Source organism: Bos taurus, chromosome 8, assembly GCF_002263795.3.
Source record: "Bos taurus isolate L1 Dominette 01449 registration number 42190680 breed Hereford chromosome 8, ARS-UCD2.0, whole genome shotgun sequence".
NCBI classification, from domain to species: Eukaryota; Metazoa; Chordata; class Mammalia; order Artiodactyla; family Bovidae; genus Bos; species Bos taurus.
In genome coordinates this window covers 61,848,112-61,865,632 of record NC_037335.1, presented here as the reverse complement: position 1 = coordinate 61,865,632, position 17,521 = coordinate 61,848,112, and the positions used below count along the sequence as shown (strand labels likewise).

General features: G+C 49.1%; 1 protein-coding gene across 4 annotated transcripts in view; it reads right to left on the bottom strand.

Moving 5' to 3' along the window:
• Positions 1-604: 604 nt before the first annotated feature.
• Positions 605-17,521, bottom strand: part of FRMPD1 (FERM and PDZ domain containing 1) — a 109,053-nt gene continuing 92,136 nt past the window's right edge. For all 4 annotated transcript variants that reach the window (XM_005210184.5, XM_010807991.4, XM_010807992.4 and 1 more), the window contains 9 exons: positions 14,830-14,955; positions 13,610-13,729; positions 13,060-13,196; positions 11,914-12,040; positions 11,668-11,763; positions 9,750-9,932; positions 8,772-8,919; positions 5,830-6,636; positions 605-3,144 (listed from right to left, as the gene is read on the bottom strand). In XM_005210184.5, coding sequence (XP_005210241.1) covers positions 737-3,144; positions 5,830-6,636; positions 8,772-8,919; positions 9,750-9,932; positions 11,668-11,763; positions 11,914-12,040; positions 13,060-13,196; positions 13,610-13,729; positions 14,830-14,955 — 4,152 coding nt within the window. In that variant the 3' untranslated portion in view covers positions 605-736. The remainder of the gene's footprint in view (positions 3,145-5,829; positions 6,637-8,771; positions 8,920-9,749; positions 9,933-11,667; positions 11,764-11,913; positions 12,041-13,059; positions 13,197-13,609; positions 13,730-14,829; positions 14,956-17,521) is intronic.

Here is a 17,521-nt window from a genome sequence, read left to right as displayed (position 1 = left end):
GGCATTGCAGGCTGACTCTTTACCAACTGAACTATCCAGGAAGCCCTAAATCGGATAGAGGGTACAGTCAATTTCAGGTCAAGCACAGAGCACTCCTGGCTGTGGGGGCCATGTAACCAAGGTGCTTACTGCCACCTAGTGGCAACCTATGCTCATTGCAGTGAGGCCACCAAGAATACCGGCCTCCAGGTAGAGGTGCTGCCAACCCTAACTTGTGAAGGTAGAATCTATCAGATATCACAGGTATTCACTCCTATTTGCAGAGGTTACTGCCAAATAAGTGTGCTGGGAGAGGTTAAAATGATTTTTCAGCGACTCCACCTTCCTCCCCTATCCCTGCCTTCTTGGGACAGAATGTGACTTCTTGCTTCCACACTCACAGAGTATGCTCCTCCTAGGGTACACACATTACTGATGGCAATCTGCTTCTCTGTACCCACCCAGAGGGGCTGTGAGCATCCTGGCCAGGGGCAGGGACTTGTCTTACTCATCTTTATGAATAAGACCCTAGTACATGCCCTGACTAGAGGAGGTATCCAGTGAATGTTCGTTGAATGAATAAGAGTGAATGCTTTTGACCCAAACTTGTCATCACTTTGTAGAATTCAGGCAAAGATTAAGCAGTAGTTTATTTGAATACTTTAAATAGTAAACATTTGAGAGGGGTGGGTAGAAGAATGGTAGACACCACTCGGGGAAGTCAGGGCAGAGCAGGGGGCCGGGGCGACTGGCCTGCTCACAGGGCAGTGGAGGCCCGGAACTTCTGGGTCAAACAGAACACGGAGGCCGTGAGGGCCGTGCACTGACGGGCCAAGAGTTTCACGCTCAGGTCATGGTAGCCTCTCTCACAGGTCAGCTTAGCAGCCTCCACAAACTGATGGTAGGTGTACACCACATCCCTCAGGTTCCCCGCTGCCTCCCTGTGGCGGGTGGAGCAGCGGCTGCAGTCTGTGAACTGGAAGCACAGGCCGGCCAGCTGGACCAGGTGCTGGAAGGTGTCCCGCACAGCACTCTGCATCTCCTCCGGGGTCTGGTCCATTCTGATCACGTGCTGACAGCTCGACAGGAGCTTTTGGGAGCCCATGCAGAGGCGGCTCCGGCTTTCAGAAAAGTGCCAGGTGCACTTCTCGGGGGGGTGTTTATTCCCATTCCCCCAGGAAGCTTCTAAAATGTCCTGTAATTCCAGCAAGCTCTCTATGAGTTGGATGAAGCCCTCAGGGATGCTGGCAGGGGCAGCTTTCAGCTGTCTTAGAGCCCTGGAGCAGTACTCCGGCCAGATGTGGCTGTTCCTCGATGGGAGCTCAGCACTGCAGCTGTGGGCCCGGGCAGGCCTCCAGGGCAGAGCCAGCCGACTTCCTGAAGAGGGCGGTGAGGTGAGGGGGGCTGTAGGACATGCTTCCAAGTCTCTGTCTTCCTCCTCTGTCTCTGGCTGCAGGCCAGGGAAGCACGTGGCATAGGAGAACTGGCAGCTGCACTGCTCCATGCCCATCCTGGGGGCCACGGTCTCATTCACACCTGCAAACCCCAAAGATGGGGCTGTCCTGAGACTGTCAGAACCTTTAGGATAGCTCTCTGGGGCAAAGCACAGAAGAGACTTCTCAGCAGGAAGGCAGATGCTAGGCCTTTTGCCTTCACTTTCTGGCACCGGAAAATGGTTTGAACCTTCTAAGTGGGGCTCCTCTTGGGGACACGGTAGTGGCTCCGGCAGAGCAGGCCCTGGATTCAAAGAGACGTGCTGGGGAATGTCCCTAGGGGTGGTGTCTTCCCCTGTCACATGATTAGATGGCTCTGCCTTGACCTCCTCTAGAGAGAAGGCTGATGAAATGGTCTGGTCCCTAAGCAAGAAATCTGAATTAAAATCCAAATCTGCCGATAGTTTTTGTTCTTGGGCCTGGCAGGCTTGACCTGGGATTTCTCTGCTTTGTCCTTGGGGTTCTGTAGGGGAACTTGGTGGGGTCTGCTCAGTCCCTGTAACAGGAGTCTCCAAGAAGAGGGAGGCTACCATGCCACGAGCTGGAGCACTGACACCAGTAGTCTGTGGAAGAACATCCAACCCATCAACTTTGGGGTCACCTGGATCCTTCCCAGACTCATCATGAAATAAGCTGGTGTCATTTTTGTTTGTAACTTCTCTACAAATGTTCTCTCTATGTTCTTCTCTATGTTCCAGAGATAGTTGTCCTTGTTGCTCCTCCTTTGCAGGGAAAGAAGCCATCGTCTCTTCCGAATTTATTCCACAGTCATCACTTTTAGGTCTGTCTTGAGAAGACAACAAAGGCTCTGTGTCCTGGGGGGCAGTTTCTGGCATAGGATTTATAAACAGAGATCCCAATCCTGTTTCCAACTGAACTCCTCCCAGCTCCAGTGTGTCTCCTTGAGCAATAGTATGTGGCCCTGGGCTGACAGTCAGGCAGACTCTGTCTGGGTTCACATCAGCACTGGAGAGGGACAAGGTGCTGTTCCCAAGCTCCATGGTGAGTTCTTGGGGGGCACTGCCATTCAAGTCTTGAAATGGAGATAAGGTCTGGGGAGGCCCTGCCTGAGCAGTATCTGGGCCAGATGAGCCTGGGTTGAGACCGTGAGGGGTGTTTGCTGGGGAACTGGCGACACTGGAGGTCAGAGGGGCAATCCCAGAATTCTCTTTATGGTTAGGGTCAATCCGGAGGCGAATGGCAGAAATAGATGACACTCGAGAGTCGATGACAGATTTGGTTTCCATGGTCTCTGGCTCCATCTCCATGGCCCGGGAGGCTGGGTTTTTGCTCTTGGTCTCCCTCAAGGGAGTCAGCAGCCCCAGGGCCTTGGTCTCCAGGACGCCAGGCTCACCCTGCACGTCTTGCAGCGAGGACACGGTTGGGGAGGGCGCACCGAGGGCCAGGTAGGGCTCCCGGTTGTAGTAGCACACGTCGTCCACACTCTCCAGGGAAGCTGATGCCACCAGGGGGAAGGAGACCTGACAGGTGTGGTCGGTCTGCAGGAAAGACCTTCTTTTCCTCAGGGTCTTGGCATACTTCTTCACCCCTCCCCTTCTGTTTGGCTCTCTTCCATCTGGCCCAGGATTCAGGCTGACCTCAGGGCTGCAGGGGCTGGCCTCATTCTGTGATCCCATGGCACTGGTTTCTACAGCAGAAGCAGCTCTGAGCCCTGAGAAACAAGAAAGTAAAAAGAAGATGAAAAGCAGAATAACAAAGAGACGTGTAGATCTGGGGCTCAGGATGCAGGATGGCCTGGGTTTGAATCCTGCCTGGGCCGTGTAACCTGGGGCATGTTAAACCTTGAGCTCCTCAGTTTCCTCTTCTGAAAGACGGGGATGGGCACTGTGGTAGATGTGTTTTGATTCCGGGTTGCCCAACATCCATTGCCTTGTCTTTTGGTCAACTTCCTTTCAGGAGATGACATCTCTCCAACAATTATAGGCTGCTGAAACTATTAATGAAAGAGCCCTATCCATATCAGCCAAGTGGTCAGAGGTATGAGCTAGAAAGTCAGTCACAAAATTTCCTAAAATTTCAAACTCAAACACATTGATAGAAAAAAAAACCAGTACAACCCATTCTTTGCAGCCACGGAATCCTAACAGTACAATGAGGAATCCTGCTGCCTAGCCTCCTGGTCTGGTATCTCTGCCTATGTCAGAATCAGGGCTTCACCTCTGCTGGCAATTCTCTAAGCTATCTGACATCCTTCCAACACTATTTCACTTTCTCTCATTAACCCAAGTCAGGCAGTACCAGTACACTGCCATGCTGGATAGATGACTTAGTACATATCAGGCTCCTAGCACAAGCCTATGCCTAGTGGGTGGTCACTAAAGGAAGCCTGTGCCATTACTGTTACAATCATCACCACAGGGTGAGCGTTCTGAAGGAGCTTTCTTTTGACAAAAAGTGACTACAACTGTCAGTCTCGGGCAGGAGGGATCTTGTGCATACCGAGAAGGATCATTCTGAAAGGAGAAACACTTCTATGAAGAAGTCCTGGGAATCAGCCAGAAGGAATTAGGATCACAGGCTAATGCCTGAGAATCAGAGGGCTCTTATACTCGGACCGTTTTTTTTCCAACCTGGCTGAACCTTATTAAAAGCCTCATCAAATCCTATGCTGCTCCTCACACCTCCTAAAGCAGAATCTTTGAGTCTGGGTCTAGGAATTTATAGTATTTGACTCAGGCCCCTTGGGTGATTTTGATGCCCAGACACCTTTTGAAGTTGCTGCTCTGCTCTAGGCCCCTTCAGCCACTGGCCAAGGGTGTTTCTGAAGCTTAAAAACGGGAGAGGCTCTCACAGTGAGTCAGCGGCCCAAGCAGACCCTGGGCCCCTGAGTCCCAGGTCTGGGCTGCCTCCCCAGCACCTCACTGGCTCTCCATGAAAGAGGAAGTGTCCAATGTGGACCTTATCTCCCTGACTGGACTCCCACAAAGGAAGGCCTTGAGTGATGGTCTGTTTCACCTCCATCATGTCTCCAGCACAATGGCTGGCCCAGCGGGACAAGACTGGAGGCATGGATGGCAGCTGACTGTGTTCTCTGGGGAGCAGTGTGCAACCCGGCCATGGGTTTCTACTAATCAGTTCATGAAATCAGGGTATGTGGTGGAAAGGGCATTCATTCATCCATCTAGCAGCAACTGCCAGGAATTCTGTGGCAGGACACAGAGGTGAGTGTCAAATGCACCGTTCCCACATCACAGAAGCTTTTGCTTTAGTGAAGGAGAGAAATATCCATACAAAAAATCACACAAATAAATATGCAGCTACAGGCAGGAAGCACCCAAGGTGTGTGATGGGGGTGGGGAGACCTCGTCCTGAGAGGAAGCGAATGTCCAGGTGGGGCCTGAGAGACAGAAGGGCAGCAGCAGCCAAAGGTGAGGGTAAGGAGTGTTTCAGGTAGACGGAGCGGCATGTGCAAAGGCTGGAGGCGGGAAAGAACCGGGCACTTTTAAAAATGCCAAGGAGGTCTGTGTGGCAGGAATGCAGGAAGAGGGCTCAGGGGGAAGGAGAGAGACACCGAGGCCATGTCACAGAGGGCCTCGAGAAACCTCACAGGGGCTGCTAAGGAGTTGGCCTTTCTCCCACAAGCAATGGGAACCCACTGGAGGACAGGGAGCAACAGAAAAGGGCTGGGACACAGAAGAGGGCTCACAGCTGCCCCCGCTCTTAGTAGGTCACTCTTAATGTCTGGGTGCCATTTTCCAATTTTTTTTTTTCCTTCAGAGTGCAGTGAGAGAGAGGGAGAGAGAGTGTATGTTTGAGTGTGAGTGTGAGTGTGTGTGTGTGTATGTAAATGTTCTGCAAGGACCTCAGGTCAGCTTAGGAAGTCATTCTATGAGTAAAGACACCCCACACTCTTTGTGGAGGAAAGAATGAGGAATCTGATCTTCCCACCTATGTCTGAGTCCCTTAAGGACCACCAGTGGCCTGCCAGTTAGGTTCTTTTTGTTTTAAGGCCTCATTTAAAGCTTCCAGGTCAACAACAGCACAGCTGCTTCCCTCTACTGGGTGCTCATATCAGACCTTTTCTTTCTCTGTGAATTTTGTCCATCTCACAAGGCCTGGCCCATTTGCTGCCTCTTCTGGGAAGCTTTCCCTGATTCCCACTGTAGAATTAATGCCACCCATCTCTGCCTGTCCACAGTTCTCTGAACCTCCCCTGTAGCCCTTGCTTGAAGTTGGGATGCCCACAACGTGGTCCACTGAGCCCAGGGAGCCCACCTCAAAAGAGAATGAGCACCCATGCTTCACCCAAATGTTTTCCCCTCAGGCTTGTACACTGCCCTCCCTGGGGACTGAGGAGCTGCCTGCACGATCCACAGACCTGCCAGGGAGGGCTCACCTGAGAGGGCCTCTGGGGGTGTGAGCTTGTCAGCTGCATCATAGTATTCCTCGTCGGAACTGCCATCCTCCAAGGCCAGTGGCAGGCCTGGGGCCAGGGCTTGCAGCACGGAGCTGGACGGGGCCTCAGACCCTCCCCGCTGGCCCAGGGCTGCCGTGCCCCCACCCTGCCGGGTAGCTGTGCTATCAGAGCTGTTGCTCAGGTGGCTGGCGGGGGAGACGTTGGTGCACAAGCTGTAGTAGTCAATCCGGCTGCCCTCATACAGCCTGGGGTCCAGCCTGAGCGCATTCAGTTCCGGCCCCCAACTGAAGGCCTCAGGAGCAGGACTCTCAGAAAACTCTGTCTTCTGGCTCTGAGGGTTGGCTCTCTGGGCCAGGTCCAGGAGACAGAGGAAGCCACCGGTTTCAACCCTGCTTCTCTCCTCCTGGCTGTCTGAATCAAGACTCTCCGGGAAGCCAGGCAAGCCCAGGTGGAAGAAGCCGGACCTGCTGGAAGAGCAGGCATCCAGGTCATCCTCCTCCAGAGCGTCCATGGACTCACTGGAGCCGCTGGTCCTGCAGCCTCGGCTCTCGGTGTTGGCCGAGTCAGATGCCTCAGATTCGGCACTGTCTGTTGTGCTGCTGGCCCCGCAAGTGCTTGGGCCTTTCCCAGCCACTGCAGGCATGGAGCTGTCCCCAGAAGGCTGCTCTTCTTCTGTAAGTGGTCTGCAGGGGCCCAGCTTCGGCAGGCATCTGTCAGAGAAGGGCTCCGGCACGCAGTCCACTTCGGATGACTCCTCGGAGTCACTGCAGGCCCTGGACTCGTAGCCTGACACAAGAGTTATGTGACAGGATTAGGGGACTGGCAGATGCTCACATGTCCACCCGCCCCCACTTTGCCTGCCCTCTTACTTTGCAGATGAGAGAACAGAGGTCCAGCGGGATGACAGGCCTGGACCATGCTACACTGACTGACACAGGATCCACAGGACTCCAAATTTCCACGTTCTCCACACAACTGTCAAGTCTCCTTCCCCACATCTATAAGCCACCTAAAGGAGACAGGATTACCTCCACCTCCAAGGAGATCTATCTGTTTATGGAAACAGCCGGGTATTTAGGTGGTTTGCTACAGCTCTCCTAAAAATCTCAGCTCTGTCCTGACTGGGTATCAAAATCAGACAGGGAATCATATTTAAAAAACAACAATAACATATCCTTGGACCTCATCCTGATGTATTGAGTCTAAAAGCTAGGGAGTGGAGCCTGAGAATCTGTATTTTTACTAACTTTATGGGGGTCCTGAGGCTGCTAGGCTGGCATCATTCTGAAGCCTGGCCTAGCGACCCACTGGTGCTACAGAGCTTTTAGAAAAGTGAAAAGTGACCCACTGCTGGTACTTGGAAGGATTCATGGTGAGAGGGTTGGGGGGCATTGAGCCAGGTCTCAAACTGCGCATGCACCATAAACCTCCAGGTGCAATCTGTTTTCAACTTCTCTCTGGGGACTTCCCTGGTGGTCCAGTGGTTAGTGCTCCATGCTTCCACTGCAGGGGGGAAGGGTTTGACCCCTAGTCAGGGAACTAAGATACTGTATGCCATACACCACAGCCAAAAAAAAAAAAAAAAAAACAACCAAACAAACAAAGCCACTTCTCTCTGATCACATCACATTGTATTTAAAACTCTGATGGTTTCTCTTGCCTAAAGGGAAGAACCTAAGCTCTCCTACTGAGGTTGGGGGCTCTCACAGGGTGACCCTCAGCAGCCTGGTCCCCCTCTCACAGTGCAGGTCCCACCCTTCCTCAGCAGCCTGCTCACTCACTGCAGCCTTCCCCAGGCTCTAGCTACTACAGAGAGCTTTTCAGCCTTCATGCCTCCATTGTGTCCCTCTGCTTCAAAGGATCACTCTTCCCCTCTTTGCCTGGGTAACTTCACCATGTTCGTCATAACCTATTACAAACAGGCTGAAGTAGGCCTCCTGTGACCACCTCACCAGGCCTCCACAACAGCATGGCTCCATGGGGTGCCGTCTCAGAGGCATCATCCCTTGTTAATAAGCTGTGTTAAAGACAGAGGGAACAAGTACAGGAAATGCTTCACTTCTGAATTCTTAGTTTCCTATTAGCCAATCTCTGAGATTACTTATGCTTGTCTTATCCACATGGAGGAAATGCCATACGATGGTGTGCTACTGAGCACCTCTCCCCACCTCCATGTCCAGTGACAGCATGTCAGGGGCTTGAAATTTTATCTTTGACAGTAAAACAAGATGTCACTTATTTGTTTAGAAAGTATAGCTGACACGGTGGGAGTGTTTATGCCACTGCCAATGTTTAGGCAATTGCTTCAAATCAGGGTTCTGTTTCATTTTGTTTCTTCCCCTGCAGAGACAGTTGTTAAACATTTATCAGCAAACCGCTGGGAAGAATGCTGCGTCAATAGTGCGGAGGCAAAAGCCTGGTGGAAACTGGGAAAATGTTCACCTAATGTGGCCTCCCCTACTTCATTCCTTATGTCATATGATTTTTAGCTTCTATCTCCATGTACCCTGTTCTTATAAACATGTAAGGCAGAGAATTTTTATTATAATTCAAGAGAAGCAAAAGAGGCATGAGATGAGAAGCTAGGTCAGCTATACTTTCTAAACAAGTGACATCTTGTTTTACTGTCAAAGATAAAATACTGTGGATCTTGGAGATGATTTTAGGTAATACTACAGGGAATCAGAGACCTTCCACAGCCTTGCTTGGCTTTATGGGACTCTCAGGTACAAAGAAATCCTCTCTATTTAGGATTTTGGAAAGATCAGCTGTTTACCAAGAAATGAATGGAGAAACAGCTCTCACCCTCTTGAGTGGAAGCCTCCGCTCCACTCAATGCACCATCCCCTTTTAGGCTACCTTGACCCTACAAGGCAGCGAAGTGGGCCTGTCCTTCCTGGGTCCAAGCCTCAGCACCTCACCTTCTTCAGCAGACACCCGGTGCACCTGCTGTTTGTTTCCAGGCCAGAGGAAAATGGAGGTCACTGGGTCAACAAACAGCCTGTAGTACCCAGCAATCAGGCAGGCTAGGTCTTTCGCACTGTTGGATTCCAGCAGCAAAGTCAGAACCTTTGAAGGTAAAGAGGCTCTTAAGCGTATAAAGGGCTAAGGCTGGCAACAAGGGATACAACGTCTGAAGGCTGGCAGCAAGCAACAGAAAGGGCAATCAGGCCATGTGGGGCCCATGAGAGATTTCAGGTAAATCCAGCCACGGTCCATAGACAGGCCCCCTGGTGTCCTGACAATATACCTGTCCTCACCTACAAGATTTGAAATGAGTATGCCCACACACAGCCACACAAGCACTCACACATGCGGTGGGTTCCTCCCAACCAGTCTCCACAGTGACTATCCTTCTATCCCAACCACCCCACCCTGCTCATTCATGCTATGGGACCTCTTCAAGACCTGACCTAGAGAAGAAAAAGGAGCAGGATCGAGTAGAGAAGGAAGGAGAGGGGGATAAGAAGAATGAAGCACCAGTCCTGTGCATGTTGGGATTAAGTCAAAGGAAGCAGGATAAATGTAGGACCTTCCAGAGAGGTACAGGAAGTACCCTATACCACTGATCTATTTTAATTGCCATCACCCAAAATCTTGGGCAGCCATTCTGGTCTAATGTATGTGATAATACCCTCTGGTGCTCCCATCTAGGTTGCTGAACCTGTCAGGAAAGTACACGGTCAAGCTCAGTTTATAGAAAAAAAAACCTTTTAGGACTTGCCTGGGAAAATGTACCCTGTTCATTACTTTCCCTTTGATGGGACAGGATGGACAATTCCATCTCTTAAGAAAATGTTGAACATGAGACTCTGTTAATATCCAAACTCACATAAACTACACTCAAGTAATTTAGCCCCAGATTCCAGAAGCTGGATTAAAAATTTCTTCCCCTTTACCTTGACATCCTGAAGATACACTTTGACCATGCTCACTTTCTCAGACTCTTCTGTCAGCTCTACACGGCTGATGTTGGCAAACTCTGCCAACGTGGACATGATGTTGAGTTTGCTATTGATAATTTGGCTAATGCCATACTTGGCTCCAACCAGAAGGGCAATGTAGGATTCTCTGTCCTGTAACTGCAGAGGGCAGGAAGGGGAATTAGTTTCCATTCACAAGCTAGGGAAAATACATTATACACGTAGGACATGATACCTCTTTCTGCAAACCCCTAACCACCACTCCTCTAGATGACCAAGTTAGGTGACAGCCTAACCTGGGCCCCATCTACAGATAAACTCAGTATTAATTTATCTCCCATAATACTCTTCACAGTAGAGGATCAAACCACGGGACTTTTACCTGTTCCATAAACACAACCATATACTTGCACACCTATATGCCTAAATTCACATTGTGCCTTCCACTTGGGATCCCTTGTTATCATTACCTATCGAAAACCCACCCTTTTTTAGAACCTTCCATCAAAACCTACTGCCCATTGAAAATGCCACCTGATTTGCTCCTCAAACCAGAACAGTACTTTTCTATGTTGATTCCACACCACGTCCTCTGTCCTTCTTGGACAGCACGGGACTGTCTAGGACTAGGATTTCTAGGACTTCTAAGCTCAGACTTCTTACTGTTATTATTTGTATTTGAGTTGCATATTCCATTAAGGTCCCTGACAACAGAGTCTGTGTATGCCTACATCTGTACCTCCAGTGACCAGCAAGCACCCTGAGCCAGTTCAGTGTAGTTGGTTTCTTCTCCCACTCCCAGGTCTTTCCTTAGACAAGAAAGGTAAAGCGGAGTTGGAGACAGGAACCGGACAGCTGGCAGAGGGCAGGATTAGCCCTAGAGAAAAGTGGGTAGTTTTTCTTGTACCTTCAAGTTTCCTTTCTGTGATCTAGTGTGTCTTCTCCACCATTTAGTCCACTACTTGTACAAAGACTCGACCAATTTTTCTCTTCCCCAAACAATCAGATGCTCTTCCTTTCTTTCAAAACATCAATTCTCTTTTTCCATCTACACTGTTAGGTCAGCAGCCTAATTAAATTAACCCATCACTGTAAATGACTAAGAAGCACACTAAATCCACTGAAAGGAGCTTTGCTATTATTATTTTTTTTTAATCTCTAATTGGTAAATTGTCTGGCTTTGTGCTTGAGAGTTCTGGGACTGACTTGTGGGGGCAGAATTCCCTTAAGCCACATCCCACATCACTGACTGCAGCAGAGCACAGAGCTCCAGGCCTAGGCTCCAAAAAGCAGACCAAGGGAGGAATGGATAACACAGCAGAGGACTCTTCTTCTTGTTTTCCCTTCTCAGGTCCACTCCTCACTTCTTCCGTTCTGAATAATCAGGGCCCCAGCCTCCAGTCTAACATTCTTATCTTTTCTTCACGATTTCCCTTTTATCCCTCTTCACCTTCATATATCCAAAGCTCCAGGGTAAACTGATCACAGTATCGTGCCCTCAGAATGCCTTTCCTCTGAAATCTGGCCAAATGCAATCTTCTTGCCTTTCCTTAATGCCTTCTCCTTCCCCATTCAACCTGAAGCTGGCAGTGGTGGTCTCTGTCTTTGACTTTCCAGAATGGTCCTGTGCCTCTCATGGCTTTGCTGTGCCCTGTTTGGGGCCTCGTTGCATCATTTGAGGATGGGAACCATGTCTCATTCAGCTCTGCCTCCCCCAGCATCTGTCAGAGGGCTGGTGTCAAGCAATGGCATGGCAGACGCTCCCTGACATCATAATGTTCACTTTCCCAAACAAACTCTAGTCCAGAACAGTCCTCAGGAATTTTAGACTAAAAGATACACTGATGTTCAGAGGCTCTCTTGCATCCCTTATAAGAAGTTCTTTAATACATACCATTAAAGTAGCATTAAAGATTTTCCCACCATACGTCTTGAGTTCCCCAAGGATCTGTAGGTAATTTAAACGTAGCTGGGCAGCAGAAATAAGTTGCTTAAATAAGGGTGAAAAAAAAAGAAAACAAAAAAAGACTGTTGAAGTCAGAGCTATTCATTTGTCTAAAATGCAGGCAATGTTGAAAATTCTCCCCCTGAGGTTTCACAACAGTCAGCGTGTGGTTGGCAGGGGCTGTGGCTAAATTACCTTCTGTCTGGGTTCCAGCAAGTTCTGGTTCCTCTTCATGTGGAAGCTGATGGCTTTCTTGATGTCTTTTCCTTTCATGTTTCGTAGTAAAGTTGGAGATATAAAGTTCTCGATTCCCCAATCCTTCCTGCCATGAGACATTGGAGACAAGGAGGCTCATGTCTACAGCAAACTTGACTCTAATGAAGAACGTAATTATATTTGATTCAGTAGTTATTGTTCCAAGAATACTGTAATTATGAGCTTCTTTCTCAGCAGAAGATATCTGGCTGGTCTTGTGGAGTATATGTAAATATATATATATATATGAATACTGTATATGTGTGATATCTATCTACCTATTTATTTATACAAACACATACCCAGTCCACAAAAATGAGCCATTCTGGAATTAAACCCCATGATCATTCAAGGAGCCCATTACTCCTTACACATGTTCAGCACAGTCTCATAGGGCAACACATAGAACACGTGAATCCCTGAGGCCATGCTTGAGGATGATGCCAGCCTAATCCCCCACCATCCCACCCAACAAACTAGTTAAAAATACAGATTCTCAGGTCCCACTCTCTAGAGATTTAACCTAGGATATCCGGGGGAAGGCCAAGGATTTTTAAAAAAATTTTAAATATAATTCATCAGCAGACAAGACAGAGCTGAGATTTGGTGAAGAGATGAGTAAATCTGGGTGATAACACCCAGAGCAAAGTGACATTTTAAGCTAAGAATCTGGAGATGTCAGAGCCTCAGGACTTGAAACTGCTCTAATAGAAATGTAATACAATAGGATTTTGTTCACCACAAATGAATTTCCAGGGAATTCTTGCTCTCAGAAGAGCTTGATGCTGAAGTTGTCAGGATTTCCTGAGATATCCTCCCAGGAACTGGGAATTTACAAAGGGATCCTGTGTCATTCCATCTGGAGCTGGCTTGGGCCCCAGAGGGAGCATCCGGGTTCTGACCTGGGGGAAGCCAGGCTGTGTTGGAGAGGGTGCAGAGGGAAATGAAGGGAAGACAATGGACAGATGTGGGGGGTGGGTGAGTGTCAGCTTCGTGTGGATTCTGGCCATCCTGGCCCAGCGCCAGCCAAGTGATAAATGCAACACAGCTGCTGTTGGCGGGACATCGAAGTCCCCTGCCACTCACTCTATGTACTTCAAAGAGATCTTCTGTGGCTGCGCACATGCGTAGATCCGCTCCTGGATGTGCAGGGCTGCCAGGCGGAGCGCCGAGCTGCACTTCATTTCAACCGCAAAGCGCTCCTGGAGCACATCGCTGCAGCTCTAGGAGAGATGAGATCAGAGACACTGGGAAAGAAGAACACATGGATTGGGTTCCTAGTGCTCTCGGGTGAAAGGCAACTTGGAGATCTAGCTCTGCCAATTCTTGCCTGTGTGACCCTGGTTGCCCCTTTTGGCAATAAAAACTTAACTCTAAAGATCCTAAATGGTGTTAGAAAATGTAAATCTACATGGAGGACTAAGCTCTAAGTTCATTAATATATTGCAAATCGCCTAACATAGCAACTCAGTGACATAAAACGGAATTCTAAGGGATAATCAGGCCTACTCTCCCTCAGACCAAGATAATCCTTACCAGTGAGTTGCTTAATTGCCTCGAGCTCATGTTGAAAATAACCCAATGTGCCATCTTTGAGAAAAACCACTGTTATTTTAGGAAGGGCAGACCAGGTCACCTGCAGATAGAGGTATTCAAAGGCCACGGGGTCTTCTTTCAGGAGGTCCAGGGGGTCCCTGGGGACAAAACAAACCCTGAAGAGGCAGCGGTAGTCATGTGACTCCTCCCTTTCCACTACCTGCAATGCATAAGAGAGACACAGTTCATCTTCTGTTTTTGTTCTCAGTTATTCCACAAACAACTTAAATAAAAAAAGACAATGAAAGACAGTCCCTAGAGATTTCAGTTTTAGTTCTTCCCAAGTCAGCACAGACCTGTGCCCTTGACTGACTTTCCCATGGGTATAAGATGTAAAAAGCTCAAAAGAACAGTTTCCCACTCACCCCCATCAACCTGTTCCCCTTTCCAGAAGAAATCTCTGCATCTGGTTTCTTATATACCCTTCCAGAGACTGTCTATGGGTATTTATGCTCCTATAAATGTACATTCCTTTATTTCCCATAAATAGTAGTATACAATACATTATGTGGGTATATATAATAAATATGCCCTGTACCTTACTTTTTTTTTCACTTCAGCTATTTCAGTGGTTTAATTTGATTTCTTTTTCCAATGCTAATGGAACAGAAGTGATTTTTTTAAAGTTTGTAAGCAGCAATGTTAGGAAATGAGTGACCACGGCAGGAATTCGTCTGCAATGAGGAACACTCAGAGCGGCTTCCATGAGCTCATGCCTTGTTCACGCTGCTCCACTTCTTAAAAAAAGCCCCTTTTCCTTTTCCAATTACTGAAATCCTACTTATCTTTATAGTAGTACACACTCAATAAGAATTTATGGAACTGACCTGTGTTTGGCTCTTGAAAGCTGGTATAACAAATCACTGCATGGCTTAAAGACTGAGAGATACAGATGGACAGTGTTAGCCCTGTCCTGCTCAGGACAAGCCTCACAGAAAGGGCTGAGACCCAGCAACAGATGCTTTCCTGACATCTCAAAGGTGGGAGGTTCAGAGAAAGGTCATCAGAGCTGGGAGCAAAAGATGGGGTCTAGTGGTTGCATTACCTTGCTCACCTATCTAAGCCTCTTTCTCCTTGTCTGCAAAACGGAGGCCTGCCTAACTTTGTTTGCAAACCAGGCTGAGTGAGCTCTGTGTTGTCTGGGCACAAGAAAGCACATCAAACCTGCAGATGCACTGCACCCTGTACTCAAAGGCTGTGGCCGAGGCAGGCAGCTCACCCTGCCCAGATCTCCCCACTGGGAGCAGAGGCAGGTGCTACCTGCTGGATGAGCTCCTCCTCATGCAGCAGGTGCAGCCGGGAGACATTGTACTGCTCCTCCAGGACCAGCGCGAAGTACTCTGTGCTTCGGATCGACAGCTTCTCCTTCACCGTGAGGATGATGTCCTGTGGGCACAGAGGCACAAGGGTCACCAAGGAGCGGGCTGGTCCTCACATTCAGGCACAGAGCGGGGAGGACTCCCCTGACTCCCCTCCGCTCCTCCGTGCTGCCAGGGAAAGAAAGGCCCGTGCTGGCTGGGTCCACTGCCAACACAGGAGGCTAATCTTGATGGGCCCCACGTAGGACTTCTCATCACCCCTTCAGGGCCCTGTGCCCGCTGCTCCCTTCCCCTCAGGGCTCCAGTGCCCCCCGCATGGCCGCCCTCTCCGGCTTTACTTGGGAGGCTGAAGCTATCCCTTGGGGCCTTACGCCCCTCTTCAAGGTCTCCAGATCCATCCTATGTCTGGAGTCTGCACTGTCAATTGCTTACCAGACATAATCCCACCACCTGCCCTCTCTGCCACTGACGGAAATCAATCTGATGCCTCTGAACCTGTTTCTTCTTGTGAAATAGAGGATAATGATGCCCACTTAGAGGGGCTGATGGGGTGAGTCTAGCATCTAGCAGGTAAATACTGGGCCACCAGAACTGCCATGCCACACTCCCCTCGTTCACTACAGGGCCCCCTGGGCATCACAAGGTCTTTGCTGCCTCGGGGCATTCAAAGTGCTGTTTCCTCTGCCTGGCACACTCTTCCTGCACGCTTCCCAAGGCTACCTCTGGTCTCTGTATCTAAATGTGACTGTCCCTGTTATTCTGTCCCAGGGTCCTTCATCACTGTGAGATCTTCTTCGATGACAGCACTGTTCTTCAGTAATAGACAGTACAGTGAAGTGAATGGGCTCTAGACCTAGACTTCTAATCACTAGCTTTGTTTCCCTGGATAACGTGCTTACTCTCTCCATGCCTCAGTGGTTTCATCTCTAAAATGGTCATAATAGTGACATCTCTCTCGGGGGTTGTTGTGTGCATTAAATGGCTATCCCCATACATGGCCTTTAGAATAGCACCTGGCAGATGACAGGTGTTCACTGCCTGGTAGCTGCTGACATCTGTTTTTCTGCTTATTGTCATTTACCTGCTAGATGCTAGACTCCCCCAGAATGTGAACCTTGCTTGTCTTGTACTCCATTATATCTGCAAAGCTTGGCATTCAGTGATGCTCAGTAGACTTCCATTCAATGAATAAACAGTCATCATGGACTCATCATGCACATCCTGCTAGAATTTTAGATTTAGTAAGTGCCAAACCATCGGGCGCTACCTGCTCCTCATGGCTCCCCATTCTGAATCCTCTTCCTGCTTTCTCCATCGCCCCCCATAACTAACCGGTGACTAGGTCCTAAAGTTCACTCACCTCGAAACTCAACAACATTAGTTCAATGCCTACTGTGTGCTGGCCATGATAGAGAGCCCCTCTCATGGCTCTGTCCACTCTCTCCATTCTCCATTTGGCTTCAGCACACACATTTGTCCTGGCCTTGTTGATTCATGTCCTAAGGAACACCCTGCTACCCTATCTGACCTCCACCCTACATCTAGAGCAGAGGTTGGAAACCAAATCCAGCCCATTGCTTGTTTTTGTAATTACAGTCATATGTGAACACAGCTACACCCATTCTCTACACTGGCAGAGGTGAGTAACCATGACAGAAGCCCCCGGCCCATAAAACCTACCGAATTCATTATCTGGCTCTTTACAGAAAGAGTTTGCTGACCCTTGACCTAGAGGAACTTGTCTAAGCCTTGTATTGCTCATGCTCTCCCTGGCTCAAGAATTTTCAGTGCCTCCTCCATCATGGCCCACTAGCCCAAATCCAGATTCCTCAATTAACATTAAAGGTTCTCAAGTATCAGGTGCCAACCCATTTATTCCACTTTATCCTTTGCTGCTGCTTCTGTTGCACTTTGCTTGCAAGCCCCATGTACTTGCTAAACTTTCCCATCACTGGGTCTTTGTTGGTGTCACTCCCCATGACTGGAAATCTGTCTTCACATACCACTCCTGACCCATTCCTGTCCATCTTTCCAAGTTGATCTCATAGGTCACCACATCCTGGGGGCCATTCCTTGCTACCTAGCTGGAAGCTCTCACTCCTGGGAGCCCACAGCACCCCATTTTCACATCCTACTTTCCTGCTTCTGAACGCACTGCATTTGCCTTGGTTTCTTCATGAATTAACCTGAGGTCCCATCTCCTCACCCCAGCCCCACCCCAACACTCTGGGCTCCCTAAGAGAGTGACCCTAGGGAGTTTATTTCTGTATCATTAACAGCTTTGCTAGCACTCAAAAGTATCACTAAGTGACATATTATTTTCCTTGACTTAAGAGAAAGAGTGGAGAAGGCAATGGCACCCCACTCCAGTACTCTTGCCTGGAAAATCCCATGGACGGAGGAGCCTGGTGGGCTGCAGTCCATGGGGTCGCAAAGAGTTGGACATGACTGAGTGACTTCACTTTCACTTTTCACTTTCATGCATTGGAGAAGGAAATGGCAACCCACCCCTGTGTTCTTGCCTGGAGAATCCCAGGGACGGTGGAGCCTGGTGGGCTTCCGTCTATGGGGTCGCACAGAGTCAGACACGACTGAAGTGACTTAGCAGCAGCAGCAGAGAAAGAGGGTTTTCT